The sequence below is a fragment of the Brassica rapa genome, chromosome A06, assembly GCF_000309985.2.
Source record: "Brassica rapa cultivar Chiifu-401-42 chromosome A06, CAAS_Brap_v3.01, whole genome shotgun sequence".
In the NCBI taxonomy this organism is placed as follows: domain Eukaryota; kingdom Viridiplantae; phylum Streptophyta; class Magnoliopsida; order Brassicales; family Brassicaceae; genus Brassica; species Brassica rapa.
This window is the reverse complement of record NC_024800.2, coordinates 2,411,485-2,436,509: the sequence shown is the minus strand read 5'-3', so window position 1 is coordinate 2,436,509 and position 25,025 is coordinate 2,411,485. Positions and strand designations below refer to the sequence as shown.

At 34.3% G+C, this 25,025-nt stretch overlaps 3 protein-coding genes and 1 non-coding gene across 4 annotated transcripts; 3 read left to right on the top strand and 1 right to left on the bottom strand.

Moving 5' to 3' along the window:
• Positions 1-734: 734 nt before the first annotated feature.
• On the top strand, positions 735-19,933 carry LOC103871421 (RING-H2 finger protein ATL75). The gene is made up of 3 exons (XM_033272978.1): positions 735-1,999; positions 2,310-12,662; positions 19,724-19,933. The coding sequence occupies exon 2, from the start codon at positions 7,361-7,363 to the stop codon at positions 8,036-8,038; it is 678 nt and encodes a 225-aa protein (XP_033128869.1). The 5' UTR covers positions 735-1,999; positions 2,310-7,360; the 3' UTR covers positions 8,039-12,662; positions 19,724-19,933.
• Positions 14,834-14,940, bottom strand: LOC117126385. Its single transcript, XR_004448953.1, has one exon. It is a non-coding gene; the product is annotated as a small nucleolar RNA R71 (small nucleolar RNA).
• Positions 19,934-20,175: 242 nt separating the features above from the next.
• On the top strand, positions 20,176-21,150 carry LOC103871422 (RING-H2 finger protein ATL75-like). The gene has a single exon (XM_009149668.3). It carries the CDS (start codon positions 20,278-20,280, stop codon positions 20,926-20,928), a length of 651 nt encoding a protein of 216 aa, XP_009147916.1. The 5' UTR covers positions 20,176-20,277; the 3' UTR covers positions 20,929-21,150.
• A 331-nt stretch (positions 21,151-21,481) lies between these two features.
• On the top strand, positions 21,482-24,924 carry LOC103871420 (E3 ubiquitin-protein ligase ATL76-like). The gene is made up of 2 exons (XM_033272979.1): positions 21,482-24,242; positions 24,900-24,924. The coding sequence occupies exon 1, from the start codon at positions 23,485-23,487 to the stop codon at positions 24,145-24,147; it is 663 nt and encodes a 220-aa protein (XP_033128870.1). The 5' UTR covers positions 21,482-23,484; the 3' UTR covers positions 24,148-24,242; positions 24,900-24,924.
• Positions 24,925-25,025: the final 101 nt, after the last annotated feature.

Below are 25,025 nucleotides of genomic sequence, written 5' to 3'. Positions count from 1 at the left end.
TATGTTAAGCTTAAGTATTATGACATATGTTATTCAAATTTATACGTAATATATTATTTTATTTATACATTTTGAGAAATTTAAAATATATAATGATTTAAGACTTTAAAAATAATTTAAATTAGTTATCCAAACCCAAACCAAACCCGCAAAGATCCAAATCGAACTCAAACAAAAATTTAGAAACATTTTAATAAGGCTGAAATCTTTGACCCCGAAAACTCAAAATACAAACCGATCAGAACTAAACCCGTATGGGTATCCAAAAGCCCATCCCTAGTCATTATTATATATCGTATTTTATCATCATATAATTAATCGTATTTTATATGTACCATCATATAAGTAATCATATAATTAATAGTATTTTATACATACCATCATATAAATAATTACATATATTATATTTTTAAAACTTAATATGAAATATGAAAACCATAATTTGAGTTGGTATTTCAAATTGGGCTTTGTATTATATTTTTCTTATATATATTGACAATATTTTTTTATAATGGTTCTTGAAAAATAGTTTAGTAAAAATCCATTTTTGAATATATGTATATTTTTGAATCAATTTTTGATATAAATCAAATTTGAATTATTATTTTGATTTGAAATATGTATATAAAGTTTAAATTTTGTTTTATGGTTAGTTTAGAAAATTTTTTTTTAGGGAATTAGAATGACCCATTTTGGTATATTTTAAAAGTGGCCTAGATAACTTTCAATTTTTAAAAAAAACATAAGCCCATTACTTTTTTTTCTTAATACTACTATCCTTGTTTTCAAACAAAAATATTTTTTTTTAAAAGACTGCAATCCATGTTACCAAACACTCCAAATTTTTAAAAGTCCTATTCAAGTCTCCAAACACTCCAATTTTGTACTTGAGTTTTAATAAGATAGATGTATAGAAAAGTTAAATTATACGGAGATATTAATATTGATGTAATGTGTCATAGAATTACCAATGGCAATTTCTGTAATTATTTTAATAAGTAAAGGTGAATTTATTATTTTGGCTGAGTAGGATTATGGTGTTAACACATTATCATAATGGTATAATTGTAAATAATACACAAATTTAAAGTTATTCTCTAAAAATGTTTTCTTTTTAATATATAAGGGATGAAATTATATCGTAAGTGTAGAACAAGAACAAAAAGCTAGCTAAAGATAAGAACACGTACTTCTAACAAATATACAATGTTTATTATGTTATTTTCCTGAAAGCTTTCTCACCACATCTCTGATATATCATACCATTATTGTGTCTTTTTGACAAAAGTGTAGATTAATTTATATATACGACAGATTACATGCCCGATCTCCTGTAAAAGCTCAAGAAAGCCTAATGGAATGATGGAATCCTTGGATCTAATCCCGATAAGATTATATCATAAAGTTCTTTAAAATTGTGTGACTGTGTTTGAACCAAGGCCTCCCCCTAAGTTATCATCAAAATTTAAAATCCCATTAACACAAAATACATTGATTCATGGAATGTCATGAGTGTTTGTATTCTCACCTTTGTATATGGAGTTTGATTATTTCCTATAAATATTTGTTTATTTTTAGTTTGTATAAAGTCATAGAGATAAACCCTACAAATTGTAAGGTCGTGAATAAATTAAAAAGAAGAGTCATCAAGATGTCTTACTATATATACTGATTGATCTATAAACGTTTCGTGACATAAGAAAGCCCTGTGGAAAGAATTATGCTGTTGCTCATCTAAATTGTTTTAATAAAAATGGAAAAATCCGAAGAAAGGAAATTTTTTTTTTTAATGTAAAATTTATTCAATCAAAACTGCTATTATATCTAGTGCAACTGTTTTTGATAATGAAATCAAATAGAGATACTCAAAATAAAAATCTACAACCCTTCATATCTATATTCTTGAGCCAAACCAAGTACATAACCCATCTTCAAGATACGGAAGAAGGGAAATTTCAACTTTGTGGGAAAAAAAAAACCAGACCGCCGATTATTATAAGTGTGTGGTCAGGGCCGGCTTACAAGGGGGGACAAGCGGTGCGACCGCTCCGGGTCCGAACCCGTGTCCCCCCGTGTAATGATAAATAAGGGGCCCAATTTTTTATAAATCTATATTTTTATATATATAAAAAATTATAAATACAATAAATAAAACTGAAAAGGGTCCAAAATTATTTGATATGTATATAGTTTTATTTTCATTACAAAATATACAAAATATTATTGATTAAATTTTAAAAATATTTTAAACATTATTTCTATATAAATTTTAGAAAGTAAAAAAATTTTTTTTGCCCTAGGGCCCCTAGGTGTGTGGTGATGTTCTTTTGAGAATATATTTCAACAACTTGATCCTTACTTAATAACATGTAAGTGTGTCAAATATAGTTCTTAACAAACATGTGGTTATGTGAGATGCAAAAATCTGTATGACGATTCTCTACTACTACGGAGGTAATATTTCTTGTCATGGCGCAACATTTTAGAAGTTAAATATTTCTTATGACTAATACATTATCACTAATTAAAATAATTCAAAGTGCAAATAAAAAAGTGAGGAAGATGAAAAGGAAGGACCCCGCATTTATTCTCTTTTGGTGGGCTATTTCTTGTCCACAAAATCTCAATACATAAACATTACCTCCAAACCTCTTAAATCTCAATCAGTATGAAATCTCTGTATTAAAAGTTAAAACATAACATTCCCTTGGATCCAACATTTTTTATATAAAATTTTAAACTAAATAGATCTTATTATTATAAATTAATTAAAGAAACTATATTATAATATTATCTGTATTTCCAAACAACACAATATATAATCATGTTTCCAAATACTATAAAAAAATTATGTCTTATCTTTTTAATAACTTGTTATCAGTTTTCTTTCAAATTATCTAATAAATCAAATAATTGACTAAAATGTTCAAAACATTTATGAAAAATTGGAAATTTATTTTTGCAGGTTTAGATACTACAAAATAATTTTAATCAATATCAAACCAATTAAATTAATGTATTATTTTATTTGTATTTTTATAAATAAAAAATACATTTATTTAAATTTAAATAACTTTCATATTAAAGTAAATATTATATAAATAAAATGCAATAAATTGACTTCAAATATATTTTATAATTAAAAATTCATCAAAATATATCATACAGTTAATCAAATAAATTATATTAATATTATTAAAAATTCATAAAAAGAGTTGAGATAATTAAAAATTAAATTATATTTAAGTTACAAAATTATAAGGACTAAACTGAAAAGTAAATAGTGTTTTAAGATTTTGAGGGCTTCTTGAGTAAAAAACCTCAAAATTTAACTAAAATATTCAAATAATCTATGAAAAAAAATAAAAAATAAGTATAACTTATTGTTGAAGGTTTAGATACTACAAGATAATTTCAATCAATATCAAATCAATTAAACTAATGGATTATATTATTTATATTTTCATAAATAAAAAGTTACTTCTCTCTTATTGATACATAAACATTCTCTAGCTAGGACCCAACCTTTTCTAGGATTTTAAATTATTTAGACCCTTATATTATAAAGTAATTATGAAAACTATACTATACTATTATCTATGTTTCCAAACAAGAAAATAATTAATCTTGTCTTTAAACAGTATAAAACATTATGTCTCATCTTTTTAATAACTTTTTATCAATTTTCTTTCAAATTATTTGATAAATCAAATAACTGACTAAAATATTCAAAAAATTTATGAAAAAAATAAGTATAACTTATTTTTGCAGGCTTAGATACTTCAAAAAAGTTTCAATAACTATTAAATCAATTAAACTTATGGACTATTTTATTTATATTTTCATAAACAAAATAATACATTCATTTAAATAAACTTACGTATTAAATTAAATATTGTATATAAATAAAAATTAGTAAGTTTACATCAAGTACATTTTATAATTATCTTTTTCAAAATATATCATACAATTAATCAAATAAATTACAGATATTTTATTAAAAATTCATTAAAAAAGTTGAAATAACTAAAAATAAATTAACTAATATCTTATACATATATTATTATCTGAAGATACATTGAAAATAACTACATTATACAATAAATATAATAAAAAAATAGTAATGAAAATGTTCAGAGTATATATTATCTGAAGATAAATGCTTAACACTATTAATAAACAACAAATTTAAACTTATTATAATATGAACTAAATTATTAGCAAGACAAACTATACAAAACAATTATAATAATGTTAATTAAGCTACATGAAATAAATATTATGCAACTAAAATCTCTTTTAACACTAAACAACATTCAATTAGTTAAGAAATATTAAATTAATGTACAAAGTGTGTTTAATCAGTTTAAAATAAAATATGTGCTATTGCCCAGATCATGATATATAATTTTTTACAACTGAAAAAGTATGCATAGTTTCATATAGTAATCAAAATGTGGTGTGTTACAAAATAAAATTTATTCAGTATAATTTATAATAGTAACAACTCTAAATGAATAAAAATAGTACGAACTCTATAAATTAATAATAGTACAGTTATATAATTATTAATTTATAAAGTGATAATTTATTTTTAAAACAACACAATCATCATAAAATGTAATTTAACTAATAAAAATTCAAAATCAAAATGGTTGAAACAATTAAAATAATTAAATTTTATGAAAAAACTAAAATAAGTCGTCTGAAACAATTGTTATCCTATAATGTCATTTAATTTTAAAGAAATTAAAGATTTATTAACTATTATTTGATGATTCTAATGAAATTTAGTCAAAGATTCTGTATATTCATGAAAATAGAGGTGCACTTGGCAAAATTTAGCTCAAGGATTAATTTTTTTTTTGGAATATGTAAAAAAAATTATTTTGTCTCTCTCTTTCTCTCTTCTTGCAGATACTATCCACCAATTTTTGCTTTTTTTTTTTCTCTAGCATTGGTTTTTTCACCAGTTGCTGCAAGAGAGTTTTTTTTTCTATTTTTTTTTCTTTTTGTTCTGACCATGTACTGTATTTCTAGATTCGATTCGGGTGTTTTCTGTCTTAGTGTTCAGATTTCTGGTGATGGAGGGTGCACAGTAGTCTTCTGTAACTTTCATAGTTTAAGGCTTCGTGTTTTAGCTCTATGAGGACAGATTTGAGTCATGATTCCTTAAGCTTTATATGTTTTATTCTCCTAGATTTGCATCGATGTTGGGTTCTTTCGATCTTCCGGTGAGGTGAATCCCGATCTCTGAGGGGAAAGTTTGACGTTGCAATGTGTTTTACCTCTACATCTGAATCACGGAGACTCTCACCTCTCTTTGATGTCTGCTTTAGGATGGAATGGATGGAGATAAAATTAGGGTTCTCTGGTGACAGCGAAGGCGAGTCGGCTGTTGGGTGAGGTTTCGGCTTATCCACTTACTGGCTTCTAACTTGTGAAGCCAGTCAAATCTGGTAGTCTTCTCTACGTGCCTTCTTCACTCTATTCTCTTTTCAAGTTTCTAAATTGTATCTCTCGATTTCATTTTTGGTTGTCGTCTATAGCATCTGATGGTTCTTTCAATTCAGTCAAGCTCAGTGTACCTCCTAGGTGGTAGTTGTTTTTTTGTTTTGACTTGACGCCTTCCGGTGGTTTCGGCGGTGACTATTTTAGTTAATGTAGCGGTTTTTGACTAGTTTCGGCAAGTATTTTTAGTGTTCTTTTTTTTCCTTTTCTGGTTTTTTACTTGGTTCAGATATTTCTAGTTTGGATTGGGTTGTGGTTAATTTCAGTCTATTTTTTTCTATTTTTTTTTAATTTTATCTATTTTGTAACTACAATTTCATCTGTTGTTATAAGTTAGAAACAAAAAAAAATTAATACGACGATTTTTTTAAAAGAACATAAAAAGAGCTCTGAATTTGATTAAATAAATTATAAATCATAAGATGTCACAAAAAGCCATATTAAATAAAGCGATCATGAAATAAATAAATAAAACATATTAAAAGTTAAGACACATGGGAACTTGGTACTGAGGTTGGGGAAATTCAGGAGAAGAAAGCGACAAAATTCAAATCCAAATGAATAACGTTCGATCTCTTTTCGTAAGGTAATCATATAAACAAACGCCGACCAAGAAAAAGAAGTACATAATCAAACAACAGAACCATTTATATGCAGACACTTAGATGCTTAGGAATATCAAAACACATTTTGCAATTTAGTACCGTAGAAAGAGGAAATAGTTTACATTGAAAAATCTAAAAAGGTCTTGTGATCTGATATCTCCCCATATCCAATATATCATTTGAGAAGTAAAAAAGGAGAAAGAAAACAAATAAACAAACAAACAAAACCATTTATATGCGATCATACCATAGAACTTTGCAGTTTAGCGAAAAAAGTGTTTCAAAAAATGTGTTTAAAAAAGTGTGTTTCAGAAAAAAACGAAAGAGAAAGAAAACAAATAAAAACAGAACCATTTATATGCAGACATTTAGCTGTTTAAGAATATGATTGATTCTGAACTAAAACATACGAAACACCAGTTTTAGTAAAAATCAATATTTACCTATTTCCTATATCTCAATGAAATTAGAGACAATCCGATCTAAAGAACTCCATTAAGATATTAGTCCAGGAAAAAAAAGAATTTTAAAAGCACAATATTCAAGAAATAAAAAATAACAAATTCAAATCTATTTCTTTAAGTATAAATAAATCAAATAATCGAAGGATTATAATTTTTTATAAAAAGTACCGGGAGTTTTATCGATTTCCACTTAAATATCTCAATAGAAAAAATATTAGTTAGTAAAGTGGATTATTAAGCAACACAACACATACACATGGAAAGAACAAAGAAACATAACTGCTAAAGCAAAAAAGACTGCTTTACAACACTACATATTATAGGCAAAGCATTAAAATTGTGAAGAAGATACAACAAAATCCTCCCCCTCCTGATAAAAAAGTATAGTGGAAAATAAAATAAATCCAGCTTATCAAGAATCAACACAAGGCCAACAGAATAAAAACAAAGTATTCTAATTAAAGTGAGACCAAATGAAATGATTTCAGAATTCAACGTTGGAAAAGTGATAGTCCCTACACAAGCATCTTGTGGTTGGAGGAGCTATGGCCCAAGAGTAAAATCAGCACTCAAACAGTCCAAATCCTCTCAAATCTCACTTGAAAAAAAGAAGATAATGCCACTTTCTTAAACAAATCTTACTCCCCACTCACTCAATCAGTAATCATCTCAAGCTATTTATAAGACCACTTTGAATTCTCCAGAAACAGTAAGAAGCAAAAAACAAACAAAACAAAGAGACAAGACTTTGATTCGAAACTTTTTTAGGAGTGTAAGAACATGTCGTCAAATGAATTATCTTCTTCAGCTCAAGCCTTCCAAGAACAAGTCAGTGGCGGTTTTGTCTCTAGAAAGCTGCTTCTGCACAACCCATTTGACCACAACACTCAACAAGCCTTCGTGGTCGCACCATCTCCCCTAATCACACATGAGAACAACCTCAACGGGAATGTCTTGATGCTTCTCTCAGTCCTTATCTGTGGAATCATCTGCTGCCTTGGTTTACATTACATCATTCGTTGCGCATTCAGAGGTACTTCAAGTTTCATGATCTCTGAGCCTATCTCCAGTCTTTCAACACGACATGGGTCACCAAACAAAGGAATCAAGAAGAAAGCTCTTAAGATGTTCCCGGTCGTGAGTTACTCACCTGGGATGAACCTGCCGGGGATCGGTGAAGAATGCGTCATCTGTTTGTCAGATTTTGTTTCCGGTGAGAAGCTCAGGCTGCTACCTAACTGCAACCACGGATTCCATGTTCGTTGCATTGACAAGTGGCTTCAACAACATTTGACTTGTCCAAACTGCAGACACTGTCTTGTTGAGACATGCCAAAAGATCTTAGGTGACTTCAGTCAAGCTGATCAAGTGATAGCAGCACATACAGAGAGCACAATTGTCAGGATAGCTCCTCTACAACCTGAAGGAAGAGTAAACACTTTAAGAGAAAGCAGCTAAATGGTCAAAAATCTATGCTCAAGTTCAGAATATATACTCAAGTTAGATAGAAGTTTGTAAATCTGAGCAAAATCATGTCTATAGCCATAGAAGAGTTCCAAAAAAAAGAAAAAACAGGATAGTTCAATTTTTTTGTCTTTCTTTATTTTGCCTGTAACACAAAGTGTATACAGCGAGAATATATTTATATTTATCACTTTCAGTAGTATCTCACTGAGATCATCAAACTTCTCTTTGTGAACGTATGTTTTCGCGGTGAAATGATAATTATTAATGCTTATCCATAAAACAATAAGAATCCTCTATAAGACTGATAAGTTTTCGTCATACATTTTTATGTGTCATAAATGGTCTTGACTTAATAACATTATGTGCCCCTGAAATTATTAAGCATATACCAAACAAGAACAACCGTTCTTCCATAAGCAACTACCTTAGCTGCTGCACAGTAAAGGAAACAACAACCTCTACCATTTGCCAGCTCTTGATTCTAAGTTCTAACTGTAACTCCCCGATCTCTAAGCTATAATAGTCAACTATCAACTACATATAAGATTCCAAGTCTCATAGTTGTTGCAGGTTTTTGATAGTACTCAAGTCAATTAATTTTTTTATTGGGTAAAAATGTAAAGATATTATTATCTTATTCCATTTATGCAGTTTATTGAGATATTTGTTATGTTATGCTTTGTTATGTCTGAGTAATTCACATGTTAGATTTAGGGTTCAATTAGGGTTATGAAAGATTAGCCAAAACTATATAATTGCTAAGGGGATAGACATCTTTAAAAGAATTGCTTGTAATGCTTGTGTTCTAAAGTAGTTAACTAAACCCTAGGATTGTGGACAATTATGATGGTAGATTCTGCACCAGAATAGATTTTCTTGAGATAGGATTATTAGAAATAAGTAACATGTGATTTAATTAAAACTAGTGAACCTATCTATTAACTCGTTAACACTTGCCTAAGGTAGCATCGATCAACGCTAAGTCAATAGCATCGATCGACGCTCGATCTGTATCAACAAGCGGCATCTGAGATATTGGACTTAGTCAATAGAATTGATTCACAGCAGAAGCTGGATACCTTTTGCATTAGACTTCGAGTTCTAGGATTTCAACCTCAGTATTTTAAATCACTATAATCATGATTAGGTGAAACCGTAAATCTAGCTATTTCTCTCAATTGTTAACAACCTCAATCAACTGAACAATTGCTCGTTCACCCTGGTTTCATTTATTTATTGTTTTTAATCTATTTGCCTAATTTAATCAGTACTGTTTTAGATATATTGTGTGTCCTTGTTTTATATGCATTCGACCACTAAGTATTGTGTGTCCTTGTTTTTTTTTTTCTCAAATTAAACTTTCTTATTTAAGAGAGTAAAAGTTTAAGTATTACAATTAAGTATTACAATTAAATTTTCTTATTTAAGAGAGTAAAAGTTACTTATTAAAGTAATTTGAGTGATATCATTGGCCATTTACAATTATATGGTAACTAGAAGCATATTAAAAATGAGAGTTCGGCTCTCAACGAGAGCACTTGTATAATCTTAATTCTCTTTGTACTTGATTCCCGCCAACTAGTTGGTTTGGGTTGCTTTCTTATATAATATTTCGGTGTTCAAAAAATAAGGAAACTTCTTTCAATAAACATGGAACAACCGAAGAACGAAACGTTCAAGTTTTGTGACACCAACGATTATTATTCTAAGTGCGTGGTCTTGTTCTTTTGAGGATATATTTAAACAAATTGATCGTTTCTTAATACATGTAAGTATGTAACTATGTCAGTGTAGTTTAAAAAAAAACATGTGGTTATGTGTGATGCAAAATCTTTATAACGATTCTCTAGTACTGCGCGCGGAGGTAATAAGTCCACCGATTTAGCTTGTCACGGCGCATCATTTACAAGTTAATTGTTGCTTATGGCTTTAATGCATTATCACTAATTAAAATAATTGAAAGTGCTAATAAAAAGTGCAAAGGAGGGTGAAAAAGAAGAAGGATACCACATTTGTTATCTATTCGTGGGATAATTCTTGTCCACAAAATTCATAAACACTATCTCCAAGCCTCTTAATCAATAATAATTAAGTTTATAAAATCCTTTTTCGACTGAAAAAGTGCATAGTTGCGTGTAGTTAATCATAATACAAATCTTGGTTAAAAGTGAAGAGCCCATAATTCCGACCTCCACTTTCAGAAGGAAGTCGTAAACGACCCTGGCAAATCCCCTTCTCTTGCTTAATTTATAGTTTCGCCTACTGGAACTTGTTTTTATGTTTTCTTTGTCGAGTTGTTGTGTATTACAGTGTTCGTCCGAACTTTACAGCTATTTACTTAATTTGCATTGTTACAATTGAATTATGCTATTAAAAAAATTGAAATCATTTTTTTTTCTATTTTAACTTTCCACAATTATTAAGACATACTCCATCCGTTTCATTTTAATTGTCGTTTAGACTTATACACAGAGATTAATAAAACATTTAATTCTATATATTTACTAAATAAAAACATCATTATCAATACGGCTAACCACATTTCAACTGATATAAAAATATATTAGAATATAAAGTCAATAAATATTGCATTAAACTTATAAAACGACATTTATTTTGAAACAAAATTTTTACTCTACAACGACAATTAAACTGAAACGGATGAAGTAATAAAATTACATCCCTTCCTTAAATCCGCAAAATATTTTTTTTTCATTTGTTTATAGTAGTACTGGATATCATCTATTTTTGATGTTCTTGCAGTGACATGTATTTATTGTTTTGTATTCCTATAACTTCTTAAGTATTATGGTAACCTGGTTACTATAATTACGTGGAACAATTTCTTGATGGACCTCCAATATTTGTCTGCTTTCGTTTTGGTTAGTCTTCATCCAATTTTGCTAAGTAAGCTTTACCGATCTTGAACTGTCTCCTGGGTAAAATTATTATGGCATATTAGTAAATTTTATTGGCATACAAACCTTATGCTACTATGCAGATATGTTGTAGCCTTATGTACATGTTGTTCTAAAAAATCTTGCATACCTCATACATAATGAGTCTCTCTAAGTGTCTATTTGAGAGACATTCATTAGATAGTTGTATATCTGAAATAATGCTAATGAATAGACTATTAAGGAGTTTATGTTGATATTAATTCTTGTAGACTCGACGGTATTGTGCGGCCTATGCTAGAAATGGTACGATTCCATGACAAAAGCTTGTTCGAAAAAAAATAGTGCTACACATGATATGATATCCACATGTATCCCTTTTGAGAGTCTTTCAAGGTGTGTTCATAGATATTTAAATCCAAAATATATGTTCATAGAAATTTTTGGTATTTTGCCTTTAAAAAAAAGTTTCTGAATCATTTCTTTCTCAGGGTTTAGTTCGAATCGGAATGAAATCATCCAAAAATCCTATATATACTACCAATAAATATCTGAACATATTCAAAATTATCTAAATTACGTAAAACTCCATAAAACAGTTAAAAGTACGTACAAATATATGAAAATATATAAATTAACTTAAAAACTGGTATTAAAATTATTTACATAAATATATAAATTGTCTTAAAACAATCACAATCATGACTACATGTTTGAGACAATTATGAGTATTATATTTATGTTTGATACTTTCTTATTTTAGGTTTGATATGAACTTATTTTCATTTATTTTAAATTTGTTGATACCATTGTGTGTTCGTATATATATAAATATTTTTTGGATTGATCAGTTGTAACTTTCTATTTAATTTATTTAACCTTTTGAACATATTTTTAATCTTCAACTTTTAAACTGGAACCAATAAAATTTCATACTTTTGTTGACTAATAGAACCAGCCATTAAATATTTATTAGCAAACTTAACAGTTGACTTTCAACATGTCTAGAACGGCTTGATCAACAAAAGTATAAGATTCATTTGTCATTGACTGAAAATTTGGTGATTAAAATGACGTGTTTGTGAGTTGAGACTTTTTGTAACTTACATGAAAATTAAAACTTTTAAATAGATTTTCACGAAATATTTTAATAAAATATTGCTAGTGATTTTCATTTTTTTAAATTTTGTCATTAAAAACTTATTCTATTGCTCAAACATGAAGTTGTTTGGGAAGTCATACCTGAATAGAACAACCTACGAAAAACATTTCTCTATGGATAGCTCTAGCAGTCGTAACTAAAGAATCAGCAATATAGTCATGTCCTCAAGGGATGTATAAAATCTTAAAGGTGTGAAATATATGTCGTAAGACCTCTATCTCCTTCAGCTCCATTGAAAAATTTGGCGACTCGCTTTATTCTCTAATCATAGCTATCAAATCCTTGTAGTCCATTCCAAAATTATGGCAAGTTGAGTGATGAAACACTTTCCAATTCCTGGGCAAGTGCTTCGAGCTCCGAGTGCAAAGACGACTCTTGTTTTTTTGTTTTTTGGTTTTTTGTTCCAATTTGTTGAATTTTCCTGACATGTATATCCAAACACATCAAGATTGACTACACTGTGTTGTAGAATTCTAAGAACCATCCACCAGTATTACTGATTTTGTTTAAAAGTGAATTACTAAGAAACATAACACATACACATGGGAAGAACAAGGTGATATCTTGCATATTTGCATTGTTTTATCCATTCATCCATGAGCATTTTCATCATGTAGATTAGGATTTAGCCATGTCTAGGTTGCATTTTGCATTCATTGTCCTTATTAGGTGTTGGAGTGCTACATGGAGTTCTTGGGGACATTTGGATGCATTTGGAGCTTAAAGGACGTGAAATAGGTGATCATTGGACGAGCAGAGCATGGGAGCGAGGTTCCGCAGCGACGTCATGAGCTCGCTCCAAAGAACCCCCCAGAGCGACTTGCCCAGAGCGACGCCCCGAGGTCGCTCGCATCTCACACCCCTCTCGGAGCGACCTCCCAAAGCGACACCCCGAGGTCACTCGCGTCTCTATGGCGAGACGACACGAAGCGAAGCCTGGAGCGACCTCTCAGAGCGACCTACCAAGGTCGCTCCCGATCCAGAGCGACGCGTTGGAGCGACACACCAAAGTCGCTCGCGACCTCTCGCCCGGAGACACCAAAAATCGGCCCTGGAGCGACTTCCCGGAGCGACACCTGCAAGTCGCTCCGCGTTATTTTGCTGCCGAAAATCATGATTTCTCAGGGACCTTTTTGCAATTTATTTTGGACGTTTTGCACTTGGAAAACCTATGTTTTAAACATCTTTTGTAGCCACCAGGCAGATTATCTTTGGATCTATGGAGAAAGACACAAGAACTCTCTTGAGAAGTTCATCTCTTGGGTTTTGATTTGTTATGTTCTTGTGTTCTTGTTGATTTCTTATCTATTTCTCTACATGGTTAATCTGAAATCCAATATGGGTTTAAGAGGAATCATGGAGATTAGTGAGTAATCACCTTTTGAATTCATGGGTTAGGGAGATTAAGGGTGATTAGGTTAGAGCTAGGATGTTTTAGTGTAGATCATTCATATTTCCTTGCTAGTAGAGTAATCATAATGCATCTTCTGAGTTGGCCATTCAGTTGTTGATTCTTAGGCATTTCTCACCCGAAAGGTGTTCGATGAAATGCCCGAGACAACTCTCCTAGGCTTTTAGTATACTTTGCCAAAGACATTTGTTGTTAAAGGTACTAAGATAGCTAATAGACTTGTTAGTAATGATTGCTTTCATATTATTCAACCAAAGACATTTGATGTTTGAGATATGTTAGCAAATGAGCATTCATCTAGACATAGAGCTTGCTTAGAATTGTGTCTAGGCTTAAGGTTGATAGTTTGATTGATCCTCTGCCATCCTTAGTTCGATACTTGATCACCCGAGGTCTAATCCCTATACCCATGAGTTCTCTTTTCCTTTAGTCAAGAAAGTATCATTCTGTTATTGCTTTCTAGTTTTAGTCATAGTTTAAAACCCTTCTAAATCATTGGTTGCACTTAGATTAAGTGAGTACTTGCATTCTCAGTGCTTTGATATCCCTCAGAACTGGTTCGACAATCATTTATACTACAACATTTGTCTTAGGAGCCTTGAAAACTCCTAACATCAAATTGGCGCCGTTGCCAAATTCTGAGTCGATTTGAACATTGAGATTTAGTCAATTGCTTGAGACTAAGTCATTTTTATTTTCTTTTGTTACTAACTCTTCTTCACCTCCCTTTAATCTACAGGTGTATGAACTTGAGGAGCAAGGGTCCATCAAACCTAGTTCCAAGAGCAGCAGACATCAGAGCTTTAGAGAGAGAGTGTGCTAGAAAGAGAAGAGAAGAAGACCATCAGGCTCAATTGCAGAGACTGAACACTGACATGGGAGACGTTCATCAAGAAGATGCAGGCGTCAATGGCGCTAACAACAATGGTCCACCTAACCAACAGCGAGCAGCTCGCCCCATTGGCACTTACGACCGTCCCAACATTCATGGTCATAGATTGGGAATCCGAGCACCCGCCGTGGCAGCCAACAACTTTGAGATCAAGTCAGGACTCCTCAACGTGATCGAGAACAACAAGTATCATGGCTTGGCTCTCGAGGATCCATTTGATCACTTGGACAGGTTCGACAGCTACTGTGGGTTGTCAAAAACCAATGGTGTGTCCGAAGATGCTTTAAAGCTCAAGCTATTCCCTTTCTCTTTGGGGGATAAGGCACGTCAGTGGGAGAAGTCTCTACCCAGCGACTCCATTACCACTTGGGATGACTGCAAGAAAGCATTCTTGGAGAAGTTCTTCTCTACTTCAAGAACTGCTAAGCTGAGAAACGAGATCTCCAGCTTTCAACAGAAGGGCTTGGAAGGTTTCAGTGAAGCCTGGGAGAGATTCAAGGGCTATCAAGCTCAATGCCCACACCATGGTTTCTCTAAGGAGAGTTTGCTGAGCACATTCTACCGTGGTGCTCTACCTAAGTACAGAGCCAGACTGGATACAGCTAGTAATGGGTTCTTCTTGGGGCGAACTGAGGAGGATGCAGAGGAGCTGGTTGACAACATGGTTAAGAGTGATGCAGTCTACAGTGGAGACCACGACAGAAGCAGTAGAACTGAGGATAAGCAAACGAGGAAGGAGTTGAAAGCTCTACAGGATAAGATAGACATCCTCCTTGCTGATAAAGCTACCCAAGAGCAGCTGCACTTTGTTGGCAACCCAAGCCAAGAGACACCAGCTGTTGTCCATGAAGTTGAGGGTTTGGAAGGTCAGGAAGAGCTGTGTTTCATCAACAACAATGGTAGCTGGTACAAGAAAGAACCCAACTTTCAGTACAACAACTACCAACAGAAGTCCTATTCCAACAACCAGCAGAGTGGTTATCAGCCTCGGAACAATCAGCAAGGCAGCTATCAGCCTCAGCAAAATCCCTCGTCTGGTTCCTCTGCTCCTCAAGAGAGCAGCACTGATACCTTACTGAAACAAATCTTGGAGTCTCAGACTAGAAGTGAGAAGCATGTTGGTTATGAGTTGAAGAACCTTCATACCAAGATTGATGGGAGCTACAATGAGCTCAACAACAAATTCTCACACCTTGCTTCTACAGTCAGGAATTTAGAGAATCAGTTTGCTTCCATGAACACTCACCAGAATCGCCAGCAAGGATCTCTACCTGGAAAGTCTGACCAAAACCCCAAGGAGGCCAAAGCTATCACCCTTAGGAGTGGTAAACAGTTGCCTCCTAGAACCCTCACCAAGGATGCTGAGAAACTAGGTGAGGGGGTTGCCATCAACATAGATGATGAAGTGGTGATTGTTGATGAGAAGATCAATGACGAGATCTTGGAGAAGATAGTGGAAGCCAAAGGTAAAGGAAAGGTTGGGGAAGAGAAGAAGACAGTAAAAGATGGTGAAGTTGTAACTCCAGCAAGTGAAAGTTCTTTTGTTCCTCCTCCCTATGAACCCAAACTTCCATTCCCTGGTAGATTCAAGAAGCAGCTGCTAGAGAAGTACAAGGCTCTGTTTGAGAAGCAAATGAGTGAAGCTCAGGTTGCAATGCCCATCATCGATGCTTTCATGTTGATTCCTCAATACAACAATTTCCTGAAAGATGTTGTAGCTGCAAAGAAGAAGGAGATGGACGGCATGATGACTCTTACCCATGAGTGCAATGCCATCATCCAGAGGCTTGATGTTCCAGAGAAATTAGAGGATCCAGGAAGCTTCACACTACCTTGTGCTCTTGGACCTATGGTATTTGAGAAAAGTCTCTGCGATTTGGGAGCTAGTGTCAGCTTGATGCCTTTGTCTGTTGCAAAGAAGCTTGGATTCACTCAGTACAAGAAGTGTAGACTCTCTTTGGTGTTAGCTGATCGTTCAGTGAAGTACCCTGTGGGCATCTTAGAGGACCTCCCTGTGAAGATTGGAAGGTATGAGATACCTACAGATTTTGTGGTGCTTGAGATGGGTGAGGAGGCTCAAGACCCATTGATTCTAGGAAGGCCATTCTTAGCTACAGCAGGAGCTATTGTTAATGTGAAGGAAGGCACGATTGATCTCCATTTGGGTAAAGAGAACATCCTCCACTTTGACATTAAGGAGAAAATGAGGAAACCAACTGTGTTCGGGCAAGCCTTCTACATTGAAGAGATGGCCACTCCTGCTGATGAGCATCTTGAAGAGTTACCACCTGAGGACGACGAGGAGGGAGCATCTCCCTCTACTCATTCCCTATAGAAGGTAAACCACCACACTCCCTTGTATATACCATCTCATTTTTTTGCATATTAGTCTTCTTTTCGGTATCTCTCTCTACTTGACAACACAGAGACTGTGTAACTCAAGTTTGGGGGAGGTACCAAGTATTTGATCATGTTTGCTTTGATGTTGTTTCATTGAGTCATGCATTGCATACCTATTTGCATATTAAAAAAAAAAAAAAAACAATCATTTAGTTTGCATCATTTGCATTTCTAGGAGAGTCTAGAGCATATAGGTTGCATTGGGAGCAATGATTTTAAATGCCTTGTAAAGAACACTACGTTGCACCTGAGTAGCTTTTGCACCTCTCAAAAAGACTTGTATGTTTCGAGCCTTGAAAACTCTTCCTGAAACTTGTTGATTGATGAAACTCAGTCTTTGAAGCCAACTACAATCTTATTTGAACTGAACGAACTTAATGTTTCTTGCTCATGGTCCCTTGTGTACTGAGTCATGGCTATACACACTTGAGTTGTCACATCTTTTATGCCGATCTTTTTTGACAAACTCTAGTGGTAGACCACTCCCAAAACCTTTTCCTCCTTTTAAGCTTTCATTGTTTGATGAGTGAGGCCTTTTTCGGAAAGTCTTACATGTGCATAATGTTGAGAGTATCGGGAACGACAATGCTTGATCTTCATTCTTGCTAGATTGGGCACTCTATTGTCTAGCTATAGGTGGGGGGTGAGTGTTGTGATTATGATTTGGGATAAATGAAAAAGAAAAAGATTAGACTCTTTGTGCTTAAGTGAATTGTTTTGTTGGGATAAGTAGAGGAGCATCTAGCTCAAGTTTTGAAAAGTCTTGGCCCCCAGCCTAAAAATAAAAAAAAAATAAAGGAAAAAGAAAAACGAAAAAAAAAAGAGAAAAGAAAAAAGAAAAGAAAAAGGGGGCTAGCAAAGTTGTTAAGAGCTAAGAAATGTTTTGAGGTTGTGAAAAATCCCTTGTAGATTTCAAAGAGAAAGAGTTGATGTTCTTAGGATCTTTTGGTGAGAGATGTGAGTTGGGTTTGACATTTGAGAATATTGTGTAATTGTACGTTTGGGAAAAGGGTAGAACAATGGAGATTGAGCATTGTATGCATGAGTTGATCCCTTTCTTAGATATATTATGTGCAATGTCAAGGCTACTTGTTTCGAGAGTAAACCACCTTAAAGATCATATGTTTTGAATCTCTTGAATCACTTGAATAAAAGCATTTCCTTATCCAACCAAATGACTTGGACCAACTGACCATTTGCAAGAATTCACCTGATGTTTTGTGCTTAATGAATGTGAGAGTTGGTTGATTTGAATGTGTGGATGCTTGATGATGAGTGTAAGAACAAAAAGAGTTAAGATAGGCCTAGAGAAGCTAGAGTGTAATAAGAGAGGGTGCTAGTTGTGTTTCTTTTGGCTATGTGCTCCCACCTTCAACCTCTCTCCCTAGAGTTCTAGAAAGTTCACTTGTGGACAAGTAAAAGAACAAGTTTGGGGGAGTTGATATCTTGCATATTTGCATTGTTTTATCCATTCATCCATGAGCATTTTCATCATGTAGATTAGGATTTAGCCATGTCTAGGTTGCATTTTGCATTCATTGTCCTTATTAGGTGTTGGAGTGCCACATGGAGTTCTTGGGGACATTTGGATGCATTTGGAGCTTAAAGGACGTGAAATAGGTGATCATTGGACGAGCAGAGCATGGGAGCGAGGTTCCGCAGCGACGTCATGAGCTCGCTCCAAAGAACCCCCCAGAGCGACTTGCCCAGAGCGACGCCCCGAGGTCGCTCGCATCTCACACCCCTCTCGGAGCGACCTCCCAAAGCGACACCCCGAGGTCACTCGCGTCTCTATGGCGAGACGACACGAAGCGAAGCCTGGAGCGACCTCTCAGAGCGACCTACCAAGGTCGCTCCCGATCCAGAGCGACGCGTTGGAGCGACACACCAAAGTCGCTCGCGACCTCTCGCCCGGAGACACCAAAAATCGGCCCTGGAGCGACTTCCCGGAGCGACACCTGCAAGTCGCTCCGCGTTATTTTGCTGCCGAAAATCATGATTTCTCAGGGACCTTTTTGCAATTTATTTTGGACGTTTTGCACTTGGAAAACCTATGTTTTAAACATCTTTTGTAGCCACCAGGCAGATTATCTTTGGATCTATGGAGAAAGACACAAGAACTCTCTTGAGAAGTTCATCTCTTGGGTTTTGATTTGTTATGTTCTTGTGTTCTTGTTGATTTCTTATCTATTTCTCTACATGGTTAATCTGAAATCCAATATGGGTTTAAGAGGAATCATGGAGATTAGTGAGTAATCACCTTTTGAATTCATGGGTTAGGGAGATTAAGGGTGATTAGGTTAGAGCTAGGATGTTTTAGTGTAGATCATTCATATTTCCTTGCTAGTAGAGTAATCATAATGCATCTTCTGAGTTGGCCATTCAGTTGTTGATTCTTAGGCATTTCTCACCCGAAAGGTGTTCGATGAAATGCCCGAGACAACTCTCCTAGGCTTTTAGTATACTTTGCCAAAGACATTTGTTGTTAAAGGTACTAAGATAGCTAATAGACTTGTTAGTAATGATTGCTTTCATATTATTCAACCAAAGACATTTGATGTTTGAGATATGTTAGCAAATGAGCATTCATCTAGACATAGAGCTTGCTTAGAATTGTGTCTAGGCTTAAGGTTGATAGTTTGATTGATCCTCTGCCATCCTTAGTTCGATACTTGATCACCCGAGGTCTAATCCCTATACCCATGAGTTCTCTTTTCCTTTAGTCAAGAAAGTATCATTCTGTTATTGCTTTCTAGTTTTAGTCATAGTTTAAAACCCTTCTAAATCATTGGTTGCACTTAGATTAAGTGAGTACTTGCATTCTCAGTGCTTTGATATCCCTCAGAACTGGTTCGACAATCATTTATACTACAACATTTGTCTTAGGAGCCTTGAAAACTCCTAACATCACAAGGAAACATAGCTGCTAAAGCACAAAGACTGCTTTACAACACTACATCTTGTGGGCAAAGCATTTAGGTTGTGAAGATACAACAAAATCTTCCTCCTGACAAAAAAAAAAGTATAATGGAAAATAAAATAACATCGATCTTATCAAGAATCAACACAAGACAAACATTACTAAACAAAGTTTTCTAATTAAAGTGAGACAAAAAGAAATGATTTCAGAAAACAATGTTGGAAAAGTGATAGTCCCTGTCCCTACACAAGCATCATGTGGTTGGAGGAGCTATGGCCCCATGGCACAATCAGCACTCAAACAAGTCCTGAAATTGGATAATCTCTTATGGGTCCCAAATCTTCTCGTCTCATTTGAAAAGAAGATAATACCAATTCTTAAACAAATCTTAGTCTCCAATTTTATATATAACAAGATAATTATCAGTCCCCACTCACTTAATCAGTACCTCAAGCTATATATAAGACCACTTTGAATTCCATAGAAACAGTAAGAAGCAACAACAAAACAAAAGAGAGAGAAGATACTTTGATTCAAAGCTTAAGAAAATGTCTTCCACTAAAGCCTTCCAAGAACAAGTCCATGGCGGTTTTATCTCTAGAAAGCTGCTTCTGCACAACCCATTTGACCACAACACTCAACAAACCTTCATGGTCGCACCATCTCCCCTCATTACACATGAGAACAACGTCAGTGGGAATGTCTTGATGCTTCTCTCAGTCCTCATCTGTGGAATCATCTGCTGCCTCGGTTTACATTATATCATTCGCTGCGCATTCAGACGTACTTCAAGTTTCATGATCTCTGAGCCTATCTCCAGTCTTTCAACACCACATGGGTCATCAAACAAAGGAATCAAGAAGAAAGCTCTTAATATGTTCCCGGTCGTGAGTTACTCAACTGAGATGAACTTGCCAGGGGTCGGTGAAGAATGCGTCATCTGTTTGTCGGATTTTGTTTCTGGTGAAAAGCTCAGGCTGCTGCCTAAGTGCAACCACGGGTTCCATGTTCATTGCATTGACAAGTGGCTTCAACAACATTTGACTTGTCCAAGCTGCAGACACTGTCTCGTTGAGACATGCCAAAAGATCTTAGGTGACTCCAGTCAAGTGACAGCAACACCATCAGAGAGCATAATTGTCAGGATAGCTCCTCTAGAGCCTGAAGGAAGATTAAACACTTTAAGAGAAAACATCTAAATGCTCAGAAACCATCATAAGTTCAGAATCTGTGCTCAAGTTAGATATAATTTTTTTTTTAGATCTGAGCACAGCTCATGTCTATTGCCATAGAAGAGTTCCAAAAGAAAAAAAGGAAAAAAACAGTATAGTTCAAATTTTAACAAATTTTTATGTCTTTTTTATTTGTGTGCCTGTAACACAAAGTGTATACAGAAGAAATATAAACATATTACTTTTTCAGTTGCACCTTGCTGAGTTCGTCAAACTTCTCTTTGTGCAAGTATTCTTCTTCTTTTTTTTTAGTAAACATCGTGCAAATATTATTTTGGTCTGCCTATTCATAAACATTAATAATCGTAATGTAACATCCCGGTTTGTGGTATATGTTGGAAGGAGTAGGAGCAAATCCTTAAGATTAAAGCACGTAAGTCTGGGGCTCCAGACAAATTGTGTTGGTTGGAAATTAGGAGCGGAGACTACTCAACTAAGTCAGGATACCACTCTGCGTTCAAGGAATCAAATGATGCTGAGAACCTGGAGTTAGAAGGAAACTGGAATCGAGAGGTTTGGAGCCTGCGTACTGCCCCATGCTGATTTGGCAAGCTTTAAGGGGAGCTCTGCCAGTGGGAACAAGGCTTCAAGATCGACATATCCAAGTAGACTCCCAATGTAAGCGATATGGAGAACCCGAATCTATTACTCATCTATTTTTTCAATGCGAGTTTGCAAAAGCTATGTGGTAAGCAGCTCCCTTTATGGGTGAAATTGAATTTAGAGGAATAATAGATTTGAGGGAGATGTCGAATCAGGTGATGACTGACCATGCTTACCTCCTACAGGAATATCACATCAAATCATTTAGCGCCTTGGATCATGTGGGATCTATGCAACAAGGAACAAGCTAGTCTTCTCTAATATAAATTTGGATGCAGAGGAGTCCCTGTCTAAAGTCATCGTAATGGCTAGAGAATGGCAAGAAGAGCAAGTGAAACCCATAAGGGTGCACATAGCTAGCAAACCTCAAACTCTCAACGATGCAAACATCGTTCTTAGATCAGATGCAGCATGGAGCGTAATATGACCTTTATGACCAAGGGAAGAAAACTTTGCTACAGACTTATTAGCAAAACAGGTGCTGGGTGTAAGTGAGGAATTTATGACCTCCACGTAATTTTAATTCAATGAAGTGTGTTTCAAAAAAAAAAAAAAGACACTAGTCACACTACAAACTTGGTCTATTTTGTTTCTATCTCAATGACAAATACTGTTATAACTTGGTCTACTTTGTGACTCAACGCTATCTAAGACGTTTACATTGATTCTCCAGATATCAAAGTCATCATCCTGATAACTTTAGTGATTCAAAACCAGCTAAACAGGCTGGAAAGCCACAACCCATTGTCAACAAAAATACTAATAACTGATATAGTTAAGGACCACATAATATAAGTACGAGATTTGGAGATCCTGCAGATTAAAAGAGACCAAGCTGTACCAACAGGTCATAAATAATGTTATCAAAATAAAAGCCAAATCGTAAACAAATGATGGTTCAAATAAGGCTCAAGATCCTAGGCGTTTCTGATTGGATTGGCTGTAACTAAAGTTTTGAAAAGTTCAATAAATAAAACAAGAGACTCACTAAAAAGTGGGAGTTTAATAGTAATTGAGGCTGTGCACATAAAATAAGGATTATTGGTTAATCATTGAATACTGTGATTTATAGGTAGCATATGTCCATTACGCATCTGAGAGATATCAGATGGTATCATATCACATCCGGTAATATGCGAGTGTGTGAAAACTGCAACAACATATATAAATCCAAATAAACAAATCATAGCATCTGTATATAACTTCGCATAAGTTTTTTTGGTCATATATAACTAAGTTAAAAGTACAATTTAGTAGTAAGTAATACCCTTAATATGCAACAGCAAATATGTACACAATTGCTCAAATTTCTCAACAATTGAGGTTGTCAATCAAGAGATATATTCCTTAATTTTTTATAGAATACATTACTAATTGATAACAACAGAACAGCAAAGATGTTTAAAATCTACTACCATTCAATTGAAGAGTTTTAAAAGTGCTAATTCCTATTGCAACAAGTTTAATGTTCTTTTCTTAGGAAAAACAAGAGCATGTATGTAAAGACAAAATCACTGAGGAAAATGGTAGCTTTAGAAGATAAGATTTTAAAATCAATCCTGTTTAAAGTGGGCAAAAATAAATCATTTCAATATTCAATATTGGAGAAGTGATAGTCCCTACACAAGCTTCTTGTGGTTGTAGAGACATGTGGCAACGGCACAATCAACACTAATGGATTCATGTAGTTGGATACGCTCTTTCTGGGTCCCAAATCTCACTTGAAAAGAAGAAGAAAATGCCACTTTCTTTGGAAACTCTTACTAATCTACAATTATAAAGAATTCTCAGTCCCCAATCAGTAATCATATCAAGCATATATATAAGACAATTTTGTATTCCCCTAAACATTAAGAAGAAAAAACTAAACAGAGCAGAGAGAATAGACCTTGATTCAAAGCTTTTTCAAAGAGTAATAAAATGTCTTCAAATGAATTACCTTCTTCGGCCCAAGCCTTCCATGAACAAGTCCTTAGTGCTTTTATCTCTAGAAAGCTGCTTCTGCACAACACTCAACGAGCCCATGCGGTCGCACCAACTCCTCCTATAAGCCATGAGAACAACGTCAGTGGTGCTGTCTTGGTGCTTCTCTCAGTCCTCATCTGTGGAATCATCTTCTGCCTCGGGTTACATTACCTCATTTGTTTGGCATTCAGACGCCATTCAAGCTTCATGATCTCTGAGCCTGTCTCCAGTCTTTCAACACAACGTGATCCATCGCACAAAGGAATCAAGAAGAAAGCTCTTAGGATGTTCCCAGTCGTGAGTTACTCACATGAGCTGAACCTCTCTGGGATTGGTGAAGAGTGCGTCATCTGCTTGTCGGATTTTGTTTCCGGTGAAAAGCTCAGGCTGCTACCTAAGTGCAACCACGGGTTCCATGTTTGTTGCATTGACAAGTGGCTTCAACAACACTTGACTTGTCCAAAATGCAGACACTCTCTTGTTGACACATGCCAGAAGATCTTAGGTGACTTCAGTCAAGCCGATCAAGTGACAGCAAGACCAACAGAGAACGTTATTGTCAGAATAGCTCCTCTGGAACCTGAAGGAAGAGTAAACACTTTTAGAGAAAGCAGCTAAGTGCTCAGAAACGATCATTAATCCTGAATATATGCTCAAGCTAGATAGGAGATTTTAGATCTGAGCATTATTCATGTCTATATGATTCCAAAAGAATACACTTAGAAATATTTTTATGTAACACAAAAGTATATATAGCGAGAACATATCTCACTTTTCAGTACTATCTCATTGAGTTCACCAAACTTCTCTTTGCAGATTAATTTCTTTACAGTGGAGTGTAAATGATGTAATCTTATTCAAAGATATTAAAATTCATCTATAACTAAAGAATGATAAGTACTAAAGACTGATAAAATTCATCTTATGTGCAACAATCATTAAACAAAACAAATGTTTTTTTTTTCCTGGCAATGAATGCTAACGTATTGCGTGACGGAGCAATGTTTAGTCTACGCGACAAAACGACGGTCCAGACCTGATCACATATATGCTTGATAGTGACAAATGCATGAATAAGAAATATAAAATGCACAATCTATATGCCTCAAAACCAATCCACAAACCTGAGTCTGAGTGATCAGGATAGCAATACCACATGATTCTTCGTCCTAATGATAACAAAATCAACTCTCCCATAGGAATATGGACCCAGCCCGATATGGTTCTTTTTCTCCACATCAGGAGCACATCTTGAGTATATACACTAGCTAGTCCAAGCTATTATCATGATAATAATACTGAGAAAGGTTAAGCCAAATGATTCAGATCTACTCATAGCTATCTCATAATATGGTAAACAGAAGAAAAAAATATACAAACTCAGCATATTCTGATCTCTATGATACAATTAGATTAAAATATCTTTCAAATATAATAGATACCACATGGAGTGATCAACTGATAGCCACTTGAGAATTTAGTAGTTTTCACAGATT

What these genes read in the sequence shown, in the direction of transcription:
- LOC103871421 (XM_033272978.1), top strand. Translation starts at nt 7,361, where the DNA reads ATGTCGTCAAATGAATTATCTTCTTCAGCTCAAGCCTTCCAAGAACAA.
- LOC103871422 (XM_009149668.3), top strand. Translation starts at nt 20,278, where the DNA reads ATGTCTTCCACTAAAGCCTTCCAAGAACAAGTCCATGGCGGTTTTATC.
- LOC103871420 (XM_033272979.1), top strand. Translation starts at nt 23,485, where the DNA reads ATGTCTTCAAATGAATTACCTTCTTCGGCCCAAGCCTTCCATGAACAA.